The sequence below is a fragment of the Sciurus vulgaris genome (genome assembly GCF_902686455.1).
Source record: "Sciurus vulgaris genome assembly, chromosome: 2".
NCBI classification, from domain to species: Eukaryota; Metazoa; Chordata; class Mammalia; order Rodentia; family Sciuridae; genus Sciurus; species Sciurus vulgaris.
In genome coordinates this window covers 196,376,387-196,397,735 of record NC_136462.1, presented here as the reverse complement: position 1 = coordinate 196,397,735, position 21,349 = coordinate 196,376,387, and the positions used below count along the sequence as shown (strand labels likewise).

Genomic DNA, 21,349 nt, shown 5'->3' with positions numbered 1-21,349 from the left:
TAGGTCAAAACAACCAGTCAGGTGACTGGAAACTGGGAGAGGAAACAGTTTCATCTTCTCCTGGGGAGCTGGGAGCTTTATGTTGAATGGCAACACCACAGTATGAGTCACAATCGGCAAAAATTTCTAACTTTCTTTTCTGAATTAGGAAGATGAGTTGTACTCTGGGCAAGCACAGGTTTGTTTGTGTGCATGTGTCTGACTGGGCTGGCTTAGGATGGACTTTGTAGAGGCTGCGGGGATGGTTAGGGGGATGGTTAGGAGCCTGGTTTGACATGCCAGCGTCTCTGCTTTGCACAGAACGGTCAATGAACAAGAGGGAGGGGGCTGACTTGTGGGGGAGGTGGCAGCTACTGCAAGCTGCGACCTCACAGCGCACTCCAGAACCACCCGAGGAGGTAACAAGCACAAGTACTTCTTTGAGCGATGACCATGGGCAAGATTAGGTTGTAGGTGCTTTGCATGCATTAATTCAATTAATCCTTGTAACAACCAACAATGAAGCAGCCAGGAAAGAAATTCTACAAACTCAATTGGTCTTCTTGCCCGAGAACACAAGGTATTGAAACACATTCTTTGGATGCATTATTTAGTACATTTCAAATCCTCTCCACCTGCCGGGACTCAGAAAGTCCACTTTCCTCCAGAGGAAGTCCGGTCCAGTGTGGGAAAGCCTGTCTCTCCAGAAGGTGCGCAGGCTACGCGGCACGCCTTGGCAGGAGCGGTCGCCCTTCCAGAGCCGCACTCAGAGACCTCACCACCCAGGATGGCTATTGTGCAAGCGCCGGGCTGCAGCCACTGTCGGCAGCTGCCCGCAGAGGGAGGGCGGCGAGGCGCCATCGGCGCGCACCCGGTGAACTCGGCTCGGCGTGCCTGCCGCAGGGTTATCTCCGGGGTGGAGTCCACGGCCTTCCCGCCCCAGGAGCAGCACATCGGTCACCCGACCCTGGCGCACTCGCTCACCTCGCTGACTCCATCCTCTTTCCACCACCCCCCACGTCCCGCGTCCCTTGGGGCCCGGCCAGCCCGGGCCCACTCCGCCCTATTCAGAGAGCTCATTGGCCTCTCAGGGCCTGCCCCGTCTCCATAAATACATGGTCCAGGCGCTGGAGCACCGAGAGGCACAGCAGGAAACGTCAGAGCCGACAGCATCCCTTTCCCTCTCCTCGACATTCCCACCCCGCGGCTCCGGACCCTAAAAGTCAGACTTCCAGACCAAACCACGGACCCACGGGCCTCCCTTTCCTCTTCCAAGAGCCGCCAAACCCCGGCCGCGCTCCTCCAGCCCCTGCCACCAGCGGGGGACAGGCAGTTGCAACCTGAGGCTGCGCACTTTGCGTGTCGTCCAGCGGTCCTCGCCAAAGTCCCTTCTGCTCCCTGGCCCTCCTCTGCCCTCTCTGTTCCATCTGCTGGCCCTGTGTGCCTCTTCCCCCAAATCGTCAAACTCCCAGGTTCCGCCAACAACTCTTAGCCTTGCCCTTCCCAGGGCTGCATCTTCCCATGCCCCTCGTCTTCGCCACTGCCATGAGCTTCCCCTTTGGCAAGAGCCTTTCTCTTTCCACCTCCCTGCAGGGGCTGCGCAGCCTGGGGCAGCCCCCCAGACCCATGACATCTAGGGCACGTGCGCCCCCTCGGCCGCGGGAGGTGCCCCTCTGTCCGCTGATGCCACGTGGTGAGACGCAGAACGCGGCCGCCCTGCCGGGTCCCACCAACTGGCCACTGCTGGGCAGTCTGCTGGAGATTCTTTGGAAAGGGGGCTTAAAGAAACAGCATGACACTCTGGTAAATATCTTGTCCTGCCGCAATTCCCTCTTCCTCCCTGCCCTGCCCTGCTCTCCCAGTGGCGCTCCGACCCCTCCCTAAGGCGCACGGCCAGGGGCGCACGGCGCGCTCCGGTGCACAGGGACACTGACTTAGCGGGAGGAGTGGTCCGCATTCCTGAGACTGCGGAGGATGCGCGCTGACTCCAAGTTTCGCTCCGCCGGCTGCAGGCAGAGTACCACAAGAAGTATGGCAAAATTTTCCGGATGAAGTTGGGTTCCTTCGACTCGGTGCATCTGGGCTCACCGTGCCTCCTGGAAGCGCTGTACCGCAGCGAGAGCGCGTATCCCCAGCGGCTGGAGATCAAACCATGGAAGGCCTATCGCGATTACCGAAAGGAGGGCTACGGGCTGCTGATCTTGTAAGTCCAGTATGCTAAGTGAGGGCGGGGGGTTTGGTCTGATGTGCCTGGAAGTTGGACAGCGGCAGGAGTTGAGTCCCTGGAGTTGTGTATTTCTTATACCGGACAATACCAAAGCCCTTACTTCAGGAGGTACAATCCTGAGCTGCTGAACAGATTAGAGTGGGTCTAGGAGAAGGCACCAGGCCATGCTTGCGCCCTTGCAGGTCAGCTTTCGTTCCCTCAAAGCAATGCCAAACCAATCACACAAATGTTGGTGTTCAGACTCGTCCACAGAATGAGGCTCTGAAGTCAGTGTGCCAGACAAATATTTTACAAACAAAAAGAACCCCTTAAAGTCCCCTGAGGACCCCCCCCCCCCCAATAAACTAAAAAGCTAGAGATTAACTTTTGTTTCAACAGTGTTCTTTTCTGGAAAGGATTGGGGGTTAAGAGCTATGTCTCTGTAAAGGTGGAAAAGGACCCGGTGCCAAGGTCACATTCTAGAGATAAAAGCCACAATGTGGTGTGGTTCCTTTGGTTTTTTAACTGTGTTTAACAAGTAGTACTTTTTTTTTTAACAGACTGCATTTTTTTTTTTTTTTTTTTTGGTACTGGGGATCAAACCCAGGGGCACTCAACCACTGAGCCACATCCCTTTATATATTTTACTTAGAGACAGAGTCTCTCTACATTTGCTTAGAGCCTTGCTAAATTGCTCAGGCTGGCTTTGTGGTGCTGGGGATTAGAACCCAGGGCATTGTGCATTCGAGGTAAGCACTCTACCAACTGAGCTATATCCCCAGCCCAACAGACTGCATTTTGATTCATTGTACACAAATGGTATACATCTTTTCGTTTCTATGTTTGTGCACGATGTCGATTCACACCATTCGTGTAATCATACATGTACATAGGGTAATGATGTCTGTCTCATTCCACCATTTTCATATCCCCCCCTTTTTAAATCCACATTGTTATGCCTAGAAGTTGTGTTTTTCAAGATATAGCTGACATTGGAAACCTTAAGACATGGGGCTTCCCAAGCTGTGTGGCCAGCCATGGGGCTAGTTCATAAGGTATATGGCTTTTTTATGACTCCATTGTCTCTGACTATATGCTATCATTTGGAGGCAATGGCAGAATTCTAAATTTGAGGTGTTTTATGATTATCTTGTCCAAGCTGATGAGTTGAAAAACATATATATTTTTTTCTCAAACAAATCCAAGTTCCTGGCTAGGGGATTCCATAGGTTGGCTCCTGTTGGCAGAAAATGAGGCTGCTGGCCTCCCGGCCCTAAGTCCAAAAGGGCACACCCAAAGCCCTGAGCCCAACTCATCTGGAATACTCCTTTCCGGTACGATCTTGGGCTGGGAGGAAAGGTGCTATTTTACCCTATTGTCAAACCAGCCCCAAATACTGTAATGCTAACATTTGCTGCGGATTTCTTGGCACAGTTCTCAGGGTTCGTTTACTCATATGGTTATGAAGTTGTATCTGGAGTTATTTCCACAATTCCCTTCTTTCCACTTGCTCTAAATATAATCCTGCTCCTCTCCCAGGGAAGGAGAAGACTGGCAGAGGGTCCGGAGTGCCTTTCAGAAGAAACTCATGAAACCAGTGGAAATTATGAAGCTGGACAACAAAATCAATGAGGTTGGCAAACTGGGGCCAGCTTTCTGGGTCTCTTGGGGACAGAGGGATGTTAATGGAGCTTCAGTTCGTAGCTTCAAAAGAAGGAAAAGAGGGAAAAAGGGAAAAGCATGCAATTTGGATGATTCCAGGGCCTTCTCTTTTTCTCCATCCCACTCTCCATCCTTCTTTCCCCTAATCCTCATTCCTTTCTCCCCCAATCCCTTTAAAAATAATATTGTAATGGAGGACAGTTAGGAGCACAGACTTTGGTACTCCGCAAGCTTGAATCTGTGCTTCTAACCTCTCACTCACTGGCTATGGAATGTGGCTATGCCGCTTTTCCTAAAACTCACCTTCCCAATCTATCAAATGGGTATAATAGTTCCTACCCCACCTGCTTGCTGAGAGGATTAAATGAGATAATGCTTGTCAAGGTCTTAGATAGTGACATTTGAGCTGGGTTTTGCAGGATAAATAGGTGTTTACAAGACAAAAGAGGTGGAGAAAAGCATTCAAGCAGAGCATAATCTGCTGGAAATGCAGATGTGAAGAGATCCCATGTGTTTAGAGACCAGCATTCTGTGTGCCTGAAGTGAAACTTTCTCTGAAGTGACTGGACAGGAGGGAGGTTTTGACAATGGTTTTATACCCTGCTAAAGTATTTGGACAATATCCTTTAGCCAATAGGAGGCCAAAGGGGGTTTTAAGCAATCTCTTTTTTCTACTGTTACCTTTGGATGGATGTTTATTTTAAACTGGACTTGGACCCAGTTGGGATCATATGGATGAGGAATTATAAATCAGAAGCTTCCAGAAGCTAGGTAATTAAAACAGAATAGGAAGGTGGGGCCAGTAAAGAGTGGAACAAACAGAAGAGTGGATGCCCTTCATAGATGGACAGCTGCCACAGACGTAGCAAATCACTGGCATGTGGGAACGCATGCACGGTGTCACCTTGCATAATAACCACATCATTATTATTTTGACAAGTAGTGGAAAACCCATACATTTATGTGAAATCTCTTGATTTTTTTAATGGTGAAAAAAATTCAAAATGCTTTTTAATATACTATGTGAGAAAATTAAACATGTCCACTGATGACATTTGCAGTCTTTAGAGTCACACATACTTTGTTCCAGGGTCACGCATGGCAAGTACCTGGCCAAGTGTCCACAGGCGAGTGACATAGCTTCCCTAAAGGGCCTCAGCACTGCAGTGCCCGCGGCCTCCTGGGTAGCTCTGCGGATCCACTGGAGCGCACTCTGGGCAGTGTCTGGCACTTTACGGCCCTTATCAACCATAGGCATTAGTCACCAAAAATGTTGGTTTTGAAACTGCCATCTAGAGAGCTTACGTGACTGTCCAAGGACACAAGGCTATTTAGAGGGCACTGCATCCAGAATTTGCAAATTTGGCTCCAAGTTCAACATACTCAACAAAAACAACCAGCCAGAAAAGAGACTATCTCGTGCCCAGATTCAGAAGTGTGACATGCAGATCTCAGGACCGTCATGGGCCACAGTCCTGGAGCTGATGTCCTTACAGGGACACTAGACTGATTCCCCCCTCATGGTTTATTCCCCATTTGGATGAGAAGAGATGCTTTCTTTTTCTTTAATTTCCAGAATCACTTTTAGATCAGAGGTGGAAACCTCAGCTTCCGGGTGGCAGGGAGGACCCAGGGGATAATCAGGCACAAGCCGGTAGGGGAGTGGGGGTGCCCAAGGCCCTCCTGTAATCCACGCTGCTTCAGAGGCACCGGGGAAGACAGAGCGTAGAGAATAGAGCAAACCCTTCAGAGCCCTCAGCTTGAAACTTGTTTTCCTTCCATGACTTTAAACACGTGTCTCTCCCGTTGCCTTCAAGGTGCTGGCTGACTTTGTGGGTAGAATAGACGAACTTCGTGACGAAAGAGGCCGCGTGGAGGACCTGTACCGCGAGCTGAACAGGTGGTCCTTTGAAAGTGAGTCGCTTGCAGACTCCCTCCCCTAGTTCTGTAAGTGGTGTGGGGGATAAAGTCCCACTCCGATGGCAAACCTTCACCATAATGACATGCTGTTGTCAACCAGGGAACAGTCAGGCAAGCCCTTGGACCCCTTCTCTTAGGCACTTAAGTCATGCCGTGCAGCATGGATGGTTCGTGAAAGCATTCAGCAAACACTTAGGCAACACCTGCTATGTGCCAAGCACTATGCTAGGTATCAGGGACACAGCAAGGAACAGAACAGGTGACATCCTTACCCTCATGAAGCTTTGGGTCTAGGGTGACAAGTGACAAGAAAACACATTTAAATATAGATCTTGCTACAGAGTCAAGAAAAGGAGAAGAGAGTCAGGAAAGAACGAAAGGGAGGTGCCTAGGTGAGAAGGGTCCTCTTGGTAAAGAGACAGTCCCCTCCTGAAGGAAGGGAAGGGGCAAGTCCCGGGGTGTCTGCACATGAGTGTTCAACAGTGGAGCCAGGAAGTGCAAATGCCCAGAGGCAGAAGCATGCAGCTCACACTGTGTTGGAGGAATTTAGAGGATGCTGGTGTGAGGAATTGTGCTAGCAGGATGGGGAGGCTGTGGGAACAGACGAGGTTGAGAGAAAGGGAGGCTCCAGATCCACCAGAGCCAGTAGCTCCCGGTGAGAAGTTGCTTTTCTAGTCCGATTCGGGGGGAGCCATGGAGGGTTCCCGACAGAGGGGAACATGCTCTCTTTCCTTAAGTTTCAGCCTGGGAATAAAAGGTAGAGCCCTGCCTTGATGAGCTCGCTGCCAATGGGGTGCAGCAGAGTGACTGAGGAAGGTCAGGGCTGTGGGAGGAGCCCCAGGGTGCCCTGCGCCCGGCTTGGCCAGGGAACACTTCAGGAAGCAGTGCCAAGTCAGCCGAAGCCCGACGGATGAGCTGGGTCTACCAGGTGGAAAGTGAAGAGGGCAGGAACGTCCCAGTGAAAAGCAGGCTGTGTTGGTGGGACAGAAGGGAGTCCTGGAGGCTGGAGAGTGTCCTGTAGAGAGGAATGCAGGAGGACAGGGGACGGGAGTGGAGAGCAGCCTGCTCTGGAAGGCCTGCATGGGAGGTTGGATCTGAACTAGAGCGGCCAGGAGCCACGGTAGAGTGGGTTTAGCAGCGGGAGGCTTCCTAGGATTAGTGGGATCCCTCTGACAGGAATCCCCCAGGTGGCCTGTCTTCCCCTTCAGGTCAACCTCATTGCGCGTCACAGACCAGTTGTCTCAGCACACTGGAGAGCTTCGTGAAGTAAGGTGTCCGCAGCGAGGGAAGAGGAGTGAAAGGAAAGATTGTGAGAGAGAAAAGACGTGGCTGTTTTGAAAATTGGCCCCCAGGAGTACCCAGATTAAGGACCAGCCAAGGCATTTAGTTGCAAGTTCAAGAAAACTGGGTTGAGGTGGATTAAAGCTCGTGTCTGGATCCTAAGAGGCCTGGAGGAAGGCAGCCATGGGCCTCCCCCACGCTCACTCCTCCTCCCGGGTGGGTTGGCTGGTGTCAAAATGAAAGGCTCACCACGACCAGGGGAGGTTGGAAGGCCCTCGTGGTTGGAAAAGCTTTGGCTCTGTGCTGACTGGTCCTGTTGACCCTGCTTCTCCACTCTGTGACTTCGGGCCAGTTGTTCACCTCTTGACCCAGTGTCCCAGTTTGTAAATCAAGGGCCAGCTGTCCACCTATCAAGCAGCAACAGTAGTGATCCTGGATTGTAAAAGAAAACGGTTACAGAAGACAATTTTTAAGACAATGGGGGAACTTTTTAAATGGGCACATCTATACATTATGAAATGGGTAACGTCCTCAGGGGTATTAGTGACATCGTGGTTACACAGGAGACTGTTTTTATTCTTAGGAGATCTCTGCTAAGTTATTTAATGTTGAAGTATCCCAAGTGCTTAAAATTATTTCCAAGGGTTTCAGCACACAGGGACACACAGAGACTTAGTGTATACGCAGGCCCTGGGAGAAAGTCACGGTAGCAAAATGTTAACAATAACTACATCTGAACTCAGAGGACGTAGGTACTGATTATACTATTCTCTCAATTTTTCTGTACAGAAACTTTTGAAATGGAGTTGGAAATTTTATTTTTGAAAAGACTGTGCCTAAATAAAATAATTAAGTGAGGGGAAAGTCAACAAAGTATTAGCCCAGGACTAGCAGGAACTGGGTGCTCAGCTAGTAGATGGGTTCCCCTTGGCCATGTAGGCACAGAATCCAACAAAGGGCTCAGCCACACTGCTGAGCTGGAGCCAGAGCAGAGCTGGCACCTGACGCCACCTTTGCCCTGCATCTTCACGTGACCTACGTGACACAGACTCTAAAGGGGTGGCTCGTGGTGCTGGAAACGATTTCTAGAAAGTGAGGAGAGTGCTTATGTCCCTTTCTCTCAGACCATTTTCTTTCCCTCTAGGGTCTTGGACGTCTGAGTTTTGTTTTGTCTTGTTTCATTTTTTCTTAGAAAAGACCATACTTTTCTCAGACACAGCATCAAGTCTTTAAGAGCCAGCTAATCATGAACGCCAGCGTGGCTGAGCTTGTGTAACAGTGATGATTATTTTAAATAACAGGTATCTGCCTCGTGTTATATGAGAAGAGATTTGGGCTCCTTCAGAAGAACACTGGGGAAGAGGCTCTGAACTTCATCGAGGCCATCAAAACAGTAAGTAGCCCCTGCATGAGGACAGCTTGCAGGACAGAGTGGCCTTACGGGTCAGGTGCATGGCCCTGTCTCTCAAGCAGTGGCATATGCCAAGACCTTATTTCAATTGATAATTTATTTATTTTGAAGTGGATAGTTTATTTTAATATAGTATGTGCATAGGCACAATGTCACACGGAAGCACGTTAGAGCCGTTCCTGCTTTGTTTAGGCAAGGTCATTTTAGTAAAGTTAAAATTGACTTTCTACCTATTTTTGGTGTTCCAGTTAATGTTCAGTTGAGGAAAAATATTTCTTAAAGTGTCTGAAAATTTTCAGATTTTCAATTTTTGAATGATTTAGGTGTGCGTGGTTACGGTAGATTCTGAATTTGATTTGGGAGTGGCCGAGGTTAGGAAATTATTACAAGTGAATATGAAAGTTTTGGCTCTATATTTTTTTTCATTTGGGTCATAGGACCTAGCACCTTTTATTAAACACAGTGGAAAGTCACCCCAAGACTGCTTTCTATGTTCCACGGGAAGCGGGGTGTAGGCATTGTCCCCGGGATCAGTGTGAGAAAGGGGGCACCTTCGAATTGTGGCTTTCAGGGTGGCCTGGGACATGTGGCTTGGAGCGCTCCTCCAGGGTGAGGGGGATTTGCAACAAAGGGGTGCTCGTGTTCCTCACAGATGATGAGCACATTTGGGAAGATGATGGTCACGCCGGTGGAGCTGCACAGGAGCTTCAATACCAAGGTCTGGCAGGCCCACACGCTGGCCTGGGACACCATCTTCAGGTCAGGTACGAGAGCCAGCGGAGCCCCAGCCACCCTGTCTCTGGGCAGCTGGGGGAGGGCTGTAACGGCCTTCCGGGGCTACCACCTTGACCTGTCTGTGGAGCGGTCCCTCCTGAGTCTTTCAAGCTTTGCAAACACACGAATGCAGCCGAATCTCAGGAAGAGGCAGGAGGTAGCTGTTTTTAGTCTTCTTTGGGAACTGAAAGTGGCTAAAAGCAAGAGCTTTGGAGTCAGAGCCCCTGGGTGCCCTGTGTGTGTGGCAGCTTGGCCAAAGTCCTGCCTCCAGTCATCCTCTGTTGCCTGGTCTCTTACATGAGCGAACATTAGCAATGCCCACGTCCATGCAGCTGTCTGAGCCTGACCCGGAAGACATGAAGACCTGGTGGGTCACAGTAGCTCACTGGGAGGGCTTTGCTACTTCTGCTACATGATGAAGGGGATATTTGGTGCTAGATTGGCACACATGCATGCCATCCCTATAACTAACCTCCATGGTAGTTCCCTTCATTAGCTCCCAAGACTACATGTGGCATGCTGGCAAAACCATGGTTTGGAGCAGGGCAGAAGGGCTTCAGGACTCAGAAGCTCCCTACTTGTTTGTGATGCCCGTTACCATGACCATCACCACTGTTAGTCTGGGGCTAACAGGGAAGGGGACCTGTACCTAGGATGTATTTTATGTTTTCTATCGTCAATAGGCACAGGCACTGTACTTGCAAGTGTGGGGTTTGTGTGTGTGTGTGTGTGTGTGTGTGTGTGTTCAGTAATATCGGGGCCCAAATTCAGATTCTAAATGTGACCTCAATTCCCACTTCCTCTTATGCTGAGCTCTGAGTCCTTGCTACTCAAACTGCGACCGCCAAGCCTGTGAGAAATGCAGACTCCCAGGCCCCCTGGCCCCTGATTTGGATCTGAGTTTGAAGAAGGTGCCCCAGGCATCTTGGGCCACCTTGCTCGTGTGGCCTTGAGAGAGCCTCCCCAGCCTACCAGGAAGAAGCTTATTTAGCAAATTCTCAGCATCCCTGAAAAGACCCTCTGGATTTTGCGAGGATTTTGTTCCGAGATTCCCGTGTGTTCTTTCCTCATCCTAATTTTAAACGTTCTCTCTCTCTCTTTTTTCTTCTCTTTAATAGTCAAGTCTTGTGTCAACAGTAGGTTAGAGAAATATTCTCAGCAGCCTGGTGCTGATTTCCTGTGCGACATTTACCACCCTAGTCAGCTCTCCAGGAAGGAACTGTATGCTGCCGTCACAGAGCTACAGCTGGCTGCCGTAGAAACGGTAAGACGGGGCTGCAGTCTAGTCTGCCAAACACAGTCTGTGCAGGTGTTTTCCTGGTGAATTTGAAGTAGACTTTCAACTCTCTCCTGGACTAACTGAGCATCAGCTTGTTGAAGCTGAAAAGTCCTGCACTAGATGGTGCAAGAGACTCAAGGTGTAGCCACAAGCATGTGGCACAGACGTCATTACTGCAGTGACAGAAATCAGAGTAGGAACTGATCATCACCATGACAAACATGCAGACTACTACAGAGATTTGGAAGGAGTAAAGTTTCATGTCCTGGCAAGATGATTTAGATTTTAAAAGTAGAATTATTTTAGGTCATTGCACATGTTACCCCAAAATACCTACTTCTGGCAGGTGATAGGTATTGGAAAAATATTGAAATACCATGCTCTAGGCTAATAATACTTTTCCTGCTTGAACGTGTGAACACAGTGAGTTGGAGACAGCGTGATTCTAATTTAAGTAAGCATGCTTATTTAAATCCAGCGTGGTTCATACTCAGTAGATACTACATATAACCCAATTCCAAATGCAAGTACTGGCCGATGCATTTAAGTGTGTGTCTTTGAGTCAATTTGAACTTGCGAGGGTGAAGCATATTGATATTCCTCATGGATCCAACAGAGCACACCTTCAAGTGTCTGAGCAGGAGGCAGGCCAGCTCACTTATTTTCCATTTTTCTTCTCTCATGGTGTTTCTTGTCCACAGAAAGAGGAGGGTTTTCTCCATCTTGCCCAGGTGCCTGGTAAAGGCAGAAATTTCCTATTGAATCGCAAACCCTAAAAGGTTCCTTAGAGTGAGAGAATTAAAGTTTCCATTCCTCTTATTTTTTTCAATTGTCACCTGAGCTCTATGAGGGCTCACACAGTGACTTAGTCTGCTCCAGTATAGAACAGAGCCTGACAGGCAGTAAGTGGCCAATAAATGCTTAATGAATAAATGAAAGAAGCCAGGAACTATTGAGTGCCTTCTGTGTACCAGGGACCATTGCAGGTCCTTGTGTGACCATCATGAACCAGAGGCAAAGTCCTCCACCGCATGGAACTCATATGCTGGTGAGAAGACAGACAGCAGATATGTAATCAAGCAGATATGAACATTTCAGATAGTGGCAAGTGCCACAGAGGAAGTCACCAGGACGATGTTTAAGGGATGGAGGTGGGGGTGGGGTCCCTCTCTGAGGAAATAATACTATTTAGCTATTCTGGAATGAAGAGGATACAGCTATGCGCAAACCTAGTGGAAGAGAACTCCAGGGCAGGGGTGGGGGGTGGGGATAGCACATGCAAAGGCCCTGGGGAGGCAAGAGGGACAAAGCTAAAGAACTAGCAAATTGAGATGAGAGTTGAAATTGGAGTTGCAGGGCCTCGTGAACCTTGGTAAGGCACTTGGATTTTCTTACGCCTGTGAGGAGAAGTTCTTGGAACATTTTAAGCAAAGGAGTCACCTGTCCAATTTATGTTTTGACAAGCGGACTCTGGCTGGTGGGTGGAGAATGAACCCAGAGCAGGAGAGTAGAAGCAGGTCAGCTGAGGAGATGGGTCTCCTCGCAGAGGTCGGGCGGGGAGAGTCGGTGCCCTGAGGTTTCCCAGCCCCTTCCCCGCAGCCGACCCCTGCGGTTTCCTCACCAGGCGCAGGCTGTCTCACGGCTGTCTCACGGCTGTCTTCTGGGAGCTCTTGGTATTTGTGGTAAAGAGTTCACTGATATGGTTACACACGATATCCATTTCTTTTTTCGTCCCGGCTCTTCTGAAAGTCGCATGTGGAGAATCAGAAAACTTTGAGTGCCTCTAATTTGGTGGCTACACCCTCTTCCTGTTTTGTAAATTGGACTCTTATAATAAAACCATCCAGGGTTTATTTGCAGCTGAGGCCACTGGTCCTTTGACATGAGGAAGCCTACTTTGGAGGCATCTTCTTCCAAAAATAATAATAGTCACTGGCTCTGAATTGCCTTGCTCATCTGAGTGAGTGACAGATGGCACTTAGTGACAGCGTCTTCGAGTCTGCAGAGGGAGGACAATATGACCATGTTTAGGGGAATATTGAGCTTAAATTAGCTAAGACCTAAAAAGCAAACACATGTGCCCACTGGTGGTGGGGATTATGTAGCTAAAAGCTGTACTGGCTGGTTGTACCCTGTGCCTACAGGGGCTCTTGAATCCGCTGTGGGGACTGGGCTCCTCCGGAACCCTCAGCTCAGCCCTGGCATTTCTTCTTCTGTGTTGGCATCCCCAGGAGGGCTCTTTGCCTGTGGCTGAAACCTTGAGATGCCTTTTCATTTCCATGGGAATTTCTCAGGGTGTGTGCCAAAGAATTTTAAGTTTCAGAAATGCCCACTTCTTGTGCATTAGCATAGCAAACAACAGAACAAAACAAAATTAAACTTCTCCTCAGCGCACTCCAAGGATCTCTGACCCTCTCTCTTTACTCAATTTTTACATCAATTTGTTTTTTACATTAAGCCCTTTTAGTTAAACTTTTTCATTTTAAGATCACCATAGATTCATATTTAGTTTTAAGAAAAAAAAAAAAAAAAGAGGGAGAGTCTTTGTATCCTTCATCCAGTATCCTCCCAGGGTAACATCCTGCCTAATAATAAAACATCATTACAGCCTACATAGCAGCACTGGTATAATCTTACCAAACTTGTTCTCATCACCAGTTTGACATGCATTTATTTGTGTTTAGGCAATTACTAGATCCAACTATATTCTAGATGTTCTAATGCAGCCAGTTATTTCAAGGATTCAAATTGATTCCCTCTGTAAATAAGCCATCCTGAATTGATACATTTTACAGAATAAATCTGGCTTTCCAAATATTGTATTGGTTTAAGGCACAGCAAATAAGAAAAGGTGAAAGACATCACTAACGTGTTTGCTGAGCAAGGTGGTAGGTATTACCTTAGCAGTTTAAGGTAGTTTATTTGCAGAAATTCAGGTTTGTGTCTGTTTGGGTTTCAGACAGCCAACAGCTTGATGTGGATTCTCTACAATTTATCCCGTAACCCCCAAGTGCAACAAAAACTTCTCAAGGAAATTCAAAGTGTATTGCCTGAGAATCAGACACCACGGGCTGAAGACTTGCGGAATATGCCATATTTAAAGGCCTGTCTGAAAGAATCTATGAGGTATGAATAAGGCAATATGAATATGTTGGAACACTGTTCTCTTAAATACATAGCAAAAGTAGCCCTTTTACCGACAGTCCCCTTGATGATTATAAACATTTCTCAAACTGGGAAGAAGTATCTTGGGACCATATTTCTTTCGTTACACATTTCCTAAGTCATTAGGGCAAATGCTGTTAAATCCTGGAAAGTCAGTCCTTCCCTTAAGTGAATGACCATACTCCTGTATTGGATACTCTGAACACTGATGAAGACCAGCCCGTGACTGCAGAACCTGAGGTCACTGCTTGACAAGAGACTGCATTATTACAAATAAGACATAGTCATCTTTGTTTCTAAGCCCCTTGTATAAGGTGTTCTTTGAAAATTCTTTTTACCTACTCTCTGGAAAACAAAACTCACAACATCTTCAGAGTAGAAGGAAGTATTATTAAAAGAATGGTAGATGGGAGAAATATAGAACAAACATTAGACTTCAGGGGGTGAAAAACAAAAATCATACACATCGAAGTCTGGGATGAGACGGGAAAACCACTGTTAACAGCTACTGATCAGCCTGGCACTAGGGATTGAGCCAACACAATATGATAAGAAAAAGCAACAGGGGAGACAAATAGTGGGAAGACAGACAGGACTTTATGAAGAACTGTGATCACATTCCCTTTTGAGCATATGTTTAATCCTATCTCCATGCCCACTGACATTTTGGACAGAACTTGGTCCGTCGCTTCCTTTACAATTGATTTTCTGTTTTCAGGCTTACCCCGAGTGTGCCATTTACAACTCGGACTCTCGACAAGGCAATAGTCCTGGGTGAATATGCTTTACCCAAAGGAGTAAGTAGAACTTGCATATTCTGCACCTTACAAACTTTGAAAGATACATTTTCCAAGTATTCATCAGATCTCTCTGAACCTTTTTACCCAGACAGCAATTGTTTTGGAAATCCATCACAGGTAGCACATAGATAGCATTTACATAATACAGAATTAGAGAGCACACCCGTGGAAACAGAGATCTGGATCCAATTTCACTTTTATCTGTGTGTTCTTGAGTGCGCCACATAACATCTGTGACCCTCAATTTCCTCATCTGTAAAATGGGGAGAAAATAGAATCTACCACATGGGGTTGTTCTGAGAACAGGAGGTAAAACACTGAAATTCTGTGCCGATTTACTACTTGGCACATTTTAGGCTCTCACAGTTCTTCAGCAGTCCTTATTCTCATGGGCTATTTTACATGTGTAAAGGTGATCACTTTTGCAAATTTTGCCATTCAAACATTTTTCTGGTTATTTTAAATGCTGGGTCCTGCCTCCCACCCCTGCCCCTGTGTGTTTTTAGACAGTGCTCATGCTGAATACCCAGGTGCTGGGGTCTGACAAAGACAACTTTGAGGATCCAAGTCAGTTTAGACCTGAACGTTGGCTTCAGGAGAAGAAAAAGATTAATCCTTTTGCACATCTCCCATTTGGCCTTGGGAAAAGGATGTGCATTGGCCGCCGGCTGGCTGAACTCCAGCTGCACTTGGCTCTCTGCTGGGTAAGCTCCTTGCGGGATCTCTGCAGTCATGTTGGTCCACAGGCAGCAGAAGGGAAGGGTAATTCTGCTTTGTGCACGTGTGTTCCAGATCGTCCGCAAATATGACATTGTGGCCACAGACAAGGAGCCTGTTGAAATGCTGCATCTGGGTATCCTGGTGCCCAACCGGCAGCTCCCCATCGCATTCTGCCAGCGATAAGAACCCCGGTAAGTATCTGGGACGTTCACAGCTCTCTGAAAGGTGCTGCACATGACCAAGGAGTGAGGAGAGTCCCGAAATCAGCCTGGCTTGAGTTTGAGTCCTGCCCACCACTGACTCACAGGGCGATTTTGAGCAGTTACTTAAGTCCTCTCTCTCTGTTCCCTCTTTTCTTTTCTTTTTTCTTTTTAAATTTGAGAATGGGGACCAAAATAGTATCTATGGTGGAAATTTGATAAGAATACCAATTGTTAGTCCAGACAGACCCTGGTGTCAGGTAAGTGCTCCGTAAATGCTAGCTGCTATTAACAGTTTCTGTGTCTGAATAGCAGAGGGTGACCAGCTATTTTCTAAAAGGCCAATTGACAAATATTTTAGGCTTTGTGGGCTACAGAGTCTCTGCCACATGTACTTAAGGCTACCTTGTAAAACGCAAGCAGCCACAAACGACCATAATGAATGGCTATTGTTTTCACTTTCTATTGCTGCCCTAAGAAATTCCAAAAACTTAGTGGGTTGAAGAACACACATTTATCATATTACAGTTCCCTGGGTCAGAAGTCCAATACACCTCTTACTAGGCTAAAATCAAAGTGTCCACAAGGTCGTGTTCCTTTCTGGCAGTTCTGGGGGAGAATTAATTCCATGCTTATTTGGGTTGTTGGCAGAATTTGGTTCCTTATGGCTACAGGGCTGAGGTCCCCACCTGATTGTTGCTTTGGCTGAAGGCCTTCTCCAGCTTTTGGAGATGGCCGTGTTCCTTGGCTCATGATGCCTCTCTCCACTGCAAAGCCAGCAAAAACCAGTTGAGTCCCTCTCATGCTCCCATGTCCCAGCTCCTGAACAAGCTATTATCCAGGATGATCTCCTCATCTTATGATCCTTAATCACCTCCGCAAATTTCCTCTTGCCATGTAAGGTAACATAATCACACATCCAAAGATTGGAGCTCAGATGTCCTTGGATGGCCATTATTCTGCCTACCAAGGCAGTGTTCTAATAAAACTTAATAAAAACAGAAAGCTGCATTTGGCCCTCAGTCTTAGCTTGTAGTCTGTAAAGGCATGTGCGTAAGTGCAGGTACTTTTAGCCTGTGCTAAATGCAGTGCATCACTTTCACACCGCCATGTGCCATTGGTTGCCACTTCTGACATTGGAGGAGCTCTCTCCGGTCCTCTACTTTTGCCATATCCATTTATCAACTGCTGATTTACCTATTACTGGATTATCTTCTTTCAATTAACTTGGACCTCGTATGTCACATTAGCCTCTCCTGAGAGCAGTGACTTCCTTAATGCACCTTATAAGCCTCAAACTCAAGTTAGGAGCTTTCTCCTAACCCAGTAGAATGAATTCAGAATGAGCAGAGTGACCAACAGTCAGCCTGGAAAACCCCAGTATCATCTGATGTGAACCATGGCGCCTGCTGCTGCTGCGTTGGAGAATTTCCCACCAGCATTCGGACCCAGCTCCATCACCTGACTCTTCAGTAGCATTCCTAGCCTCTGCCTAGAACTAGCACCATTTCCAGCTGTAAGTGAAGTTCATCTGCTGGTGAGCGGGTTACTTAGACAGATGTGCAGTTACAGATGAGGCTTCTGAATGAGGTCCAAGTGAATACTTTATTATTCCTCCCTGAGTGTCTGGTACCACTAAGCAAACTCTGAGCACCCAAACCACCAAGTCAGGGCATTGAAGAAATGCCAGGTTGATCACAAGACCCCCAGTCTGCAGCAAGGACAGCACATTCATCGTGGCAAGCCGTGCCTTGTGCCAAAGTCCTTGACGATTTGAGTTTTAGTATTTATTTTTGCTAATAATTTCTCTCCTTTGTAATTCTTTATATTTGGGGCATCATTTATTTTACAGGTTTTTTTTTTTTTTTTCCACCAGCAAGAAGAGCAATCTTTGCCTTCCTTAAGAATGGTGCTTGGGCTTCTGCATCACTGGAAAGCAAACTTCAAACAACACAGCAGCTTCAGCTCATGAAGAACATTTAGGCCTGATCTTTCTCCTCACCCTCTGCCAGTTGTTCTTGAAGCTGTTCTGTCTGTCTAGATGAGGCCACTTACTAAGACCACGTCCAACCCAGGGAAGTGGATCGAGTGCTGCAACACGGGTTTAGCACTGCTTACACTTCTTCAAGGTCTCCATGAGACTGTTTTCTCTTGTGTCTTTCATGCCATGATGGTGGCTCTGCACTTGCCAGTCGGTCAGGTGATGGTTACCAGGTGTTTCTGCACCTGCCCTGCCAGATCCACAGCCAAGTCTTCCAGAGCAAGTGCATGGTTCTCAGTGAAAGGCAGAAGGCGTCTGGGGCTCGGTGACACCAACAACCCATTTGCTATATTTCCATTTCATGAGCACCTGCTTCATAATGTTAGCAGAGCTGAATGTTGGTTAAAGCAACCAGGTCCTCATAAAAGTGTGCTTTCCTGCATTCGAGTGGAGATAGTGGGGACTTAGAGAATATTTCCATTTTAAGAAGTAGTTTAAGACAGAACTTCCTATACAAGAATATCTCAATGATTTAATGTGACATCGTTTACTCAAGAAATCCTGAAATGTTTTATTTCACTAACGTGTTTGCTCTATGGCAGTGGAATGTGGATGAGTCAAGGCTTTGTCGTGGCGGCTGTGTAGGAACGTACTCTGTGTGTGTGTGTGTGTGTGTGTGTGTGTGTGTGTGTGTGTGAGATTCTTTCTAATGGTAATGTGTGTGCCTAATTTAGGATCTGTGGTGTGGGGCAATGTTCTGAAGTTCACTTACAGCTTCAAAATATCCATTGTGACTTTAATAAAATTATTTCTGTGCCTTGATTGTCCCATCTGCCGAATGGGGTGATAGGAAGTTATGCATTCCTTAAAGATTATGTGAATTGAACTTCTTTGGAAAATATGATTTTATAAATGCAAAATTCATAGAGGTTTGTGTCTTACATATAAGACTTCAAAAGCTGTTTACATATGGCTTATTTGGGCATGTTTTTACTACTGCTTTTCCTAAAAGTATACTCTATTTTCGTGTATATTTGGTAAATATTTCATTTTTGAGATTATATTTTTAGAATCTTTGAAACTGTTATATCTTTATATTTGAATGGATATGTACATATTGCTCAAATGGGTCTGTGCTTTCTCTCTACTGTGAAAATGTTTTTAGAACTATAAATCCACTTGTTATCAGATTTCATCTGCATGTCTTTGAATACTTTGAAAGCAAGAATAAAAGTCTTTAAATACTCGAGACATATTTCCTCTTCATTGAATCTATTATGTCAAATATTTAAAAATTCAATCTTTGTATTACTGGTACAAATTTTTCGTATGTTGCCATTTTACAAACCATATATCTTAAATTTACCCTTACAAAAATGTAGACTTTGATGGCAGTTTTTTACTGAAAGATGATTCTTTGAATCTCAAAATAATTTTCTAATTTTGCTGTTCACATATTTTTTGAGTCCATTTGCTTCTGTCTCCAGCACCATCCCCTTCAACTGGCTGCACCATTAGTATCTTGACCTGGACCACTAAAGCAGCTTCAGATCTCCATCCACTCTTCTTGCCTCCCTTCCATCCCTGCACACTCGCCTCACTGATCTTTTCCACGTCTTGTGCTGCTTTCTGGCTTCCTGCTGCTCTGACATCAAGTCCAGTCAGTTCTGCAATTCCATTCTCTGTAAGATACAGAGGCCACACCTTGGCCTCGGCCCGCATCATCCACCCGCCATGCCCCTGGACTGCAGCCACGCTGGCTTCTGTGAGTTTCTTCTATTTCTTCAAAGCTTTCCTCTCCCCTGCCATCTTCCTCCTGGCACCCTCTCCCTGCCTGCCCTGTTCCCACGCCTGGTTCCAGCATCCCCCAGGAAGTTTTCCTGGATGACCTAGATCCCACAGGAGCTGACCCCGGACCAGCATTCATTAAGGCAGTGATTCCTGGGGACACCTTGAGGCAGTGGGGCCAGCAGGAAGGCAAGGGAGGGAGCCAAGAAGGATGTGATTTCAGGTGTTCCAGCCTCGGCTGAAGCCCAGGGAGCTCTGGGTGTACATGGCAGCACAGACCAGGGAGAGGGCCTTTCAAAATCCTGCAACGGTGGGGGCTTTGACTCCAGGTATGTCTGGCTCTTAGTGCATCCAGAAAAAAAAAAAAAAAATGAGAGCCCCCAAGGTAGTCTTTAAAGAGCAGCCCAGGAGTCAGCCACCAACAACAGGGAATGCAGAAGCCAGGGAAGGGCACACAGAGATGGCAAAAGGGCAGAAAGGGTCCAAGGGCATCAGGGGAGGTGCCTGCTGCCCCCACCTCCCTGCCCAGCTCGCCGAGAGTACACCCTGATATCAACACGGTTGCAATCATGTTCATATCAACAGCTCCACCTGCTCTGCACTGCTGAGCACCTGCTGCATAAGAATACACCACCCTGCACAGTGGATATGACAGTCCTTCTCATGTTGCACCTGGGGAACAAGCTCAGAGAAGCTCAGTAACCTGTTGAGGATTATCAGATAGTGCATAGAGGAACCAGGATCCCAGGGAAGGTGGAGAGGATCCAGGCCCTATAAAAGACACATCATGAACACGTCCTTCACAACAGGCCACGTGGTGAACTTATGTGTGATTATTTGATTGACACTTGCCATCCCCACTCTACCCCGTCCCCTTGTAGAATATAAGGTGCAGTGAGAGAAGGCACAGGCTTATTTTGGTTTGCCATTGTACCTGTGAGGCCTGGAGTTTGGCCCGTGTTAGACACTCACTGAATAGCTCTCTCTCTCGTCCCCCTTGGCAATGTCTGTAACAGCCCTTTCTGATGACAGACAGAGCTGGGCAAATTTCCAAAGGTCATCCACCTGTTGCTAAGTGGCTGACTGAAGACTCGTGCCAACAGGTGTATTTTCTGTGAGGTCTGGCAGATCAGTGTCTAGCATGATGCTTGTCGCAGGGTAAGTGCTTAATAAATCAGAGCTACTGCAGGTGACACCCGCACATGGTGGCTTATTACGACTCCAGCCCCATTCCACCCCCTGGAAGGCTCAATTAGCTTGAGCCGACAGACCTGGATGTTTATGAGAGCCATTGACAATGACATGTTCAGATCACTCCACTAGGCTTTGTGATATCCAGATAATTTTTTGAGACAGGAGTGAAAAACAGAAGGAAGATTAGAGAGGAAGGAAGGAGAAACTTGAGAGCTTGATATTTGTGACAAGACTCTACAGACTGTCACTGCTCCCCTGGGTGCAGAAAAGTACTTACGGGGAAGCCACATCCAAGCAGGTGACGGAGTGAAATGGCACTCTCTGCACATTTGACCCATGCACCTGCGACCACTTGCCCTGGGAGCAGAGGGCCAAACGTGGGTGATCCAGAACAGGTGATTCCCACAGCCCAAGCTCAGTGAGAGCAGATGGACAGGCGGTGTGGGCCTGCCCTGCCTTGTTTCTCATGCATGTCCCTAAGCGTGAGCATCTTGCTGCCCTGCGTGTGGTTCCGGGATTTAGGATGAGCATTTTCCATGCCACACTGGAGGAAGAGCTGCTGGTGTGGATGAACAAGATGAAACTAGGCAGAGACAGTGCACTTCACAGGTAACTTCAGGATTGCGAAGGTGATCATAAGTCTAAGGAAGTTTTCATTGCTCAGTCGATTTGCAAACCTACATCCGACCATGTTCCTTTGCTCTAATGAAACTCACAGGAGTTCCACATCCTGTCAACTGCATGCAGGTACAGCAAGGAGAACACAGATTTTAGAAAGGTTTACGTTACCTAGATTTCCATACTAGGAGAGTCATTTCCCAGCTGTGTGACATGAGGATTCCACTTAACCTCTCTGAGCCCCAGCTATCTAATGGAGGCTATCTCACTAATAAATGTTATCATGAGGACTAGAACTTTTGAAATATACCTCATTCAGTGCTTGACACAGAGCAGGGATGGTGGCGAGACTCATGTCTATGGATCAAAGG

The 21,349-nt window shown here is 47.2% G+C and overlaps 1 protein-coding gene across 1 annotated transcript; it reads left to right on the top strand.

Moving 5' to 3' along the window:
* Positions 1–1,128: 1,128 nt before the first annotated feature.
* On the top strand, positions 1,129–18,621 carry CYP24A1 (cytochrome P450 family 24 subfamily A member 1). The gene is made up of 12 exons (XM_079130146.1): positions 1,129–1,782; positions 1,992–2,182; positions 3,725–3,818; positions 5,665–5,761; positions 8,350–8,441; positions 9,112–9,223; positions 10,352–10,497; positions 13,472–13,638; positions 14,396–14,474; positions 14,984–15,181; positions 15,270–15,388; positions 17,274–18,621. Exons 1-11 carry the CDS (start codon positions 1,501–1,503, stop codon positions 15,378–15,380), a joined length of 1,569 nt encoding a protein of 522 aa, XP_078986272.1. The 5' UTR covers positions 1,129–1,500; the 3' UTR covers positions 15,381–15,388; positions 17,274–18,621.
* The last annotated feature ends 2,728 nt before the right edge of the window (positions 18,622–21,349 follow it).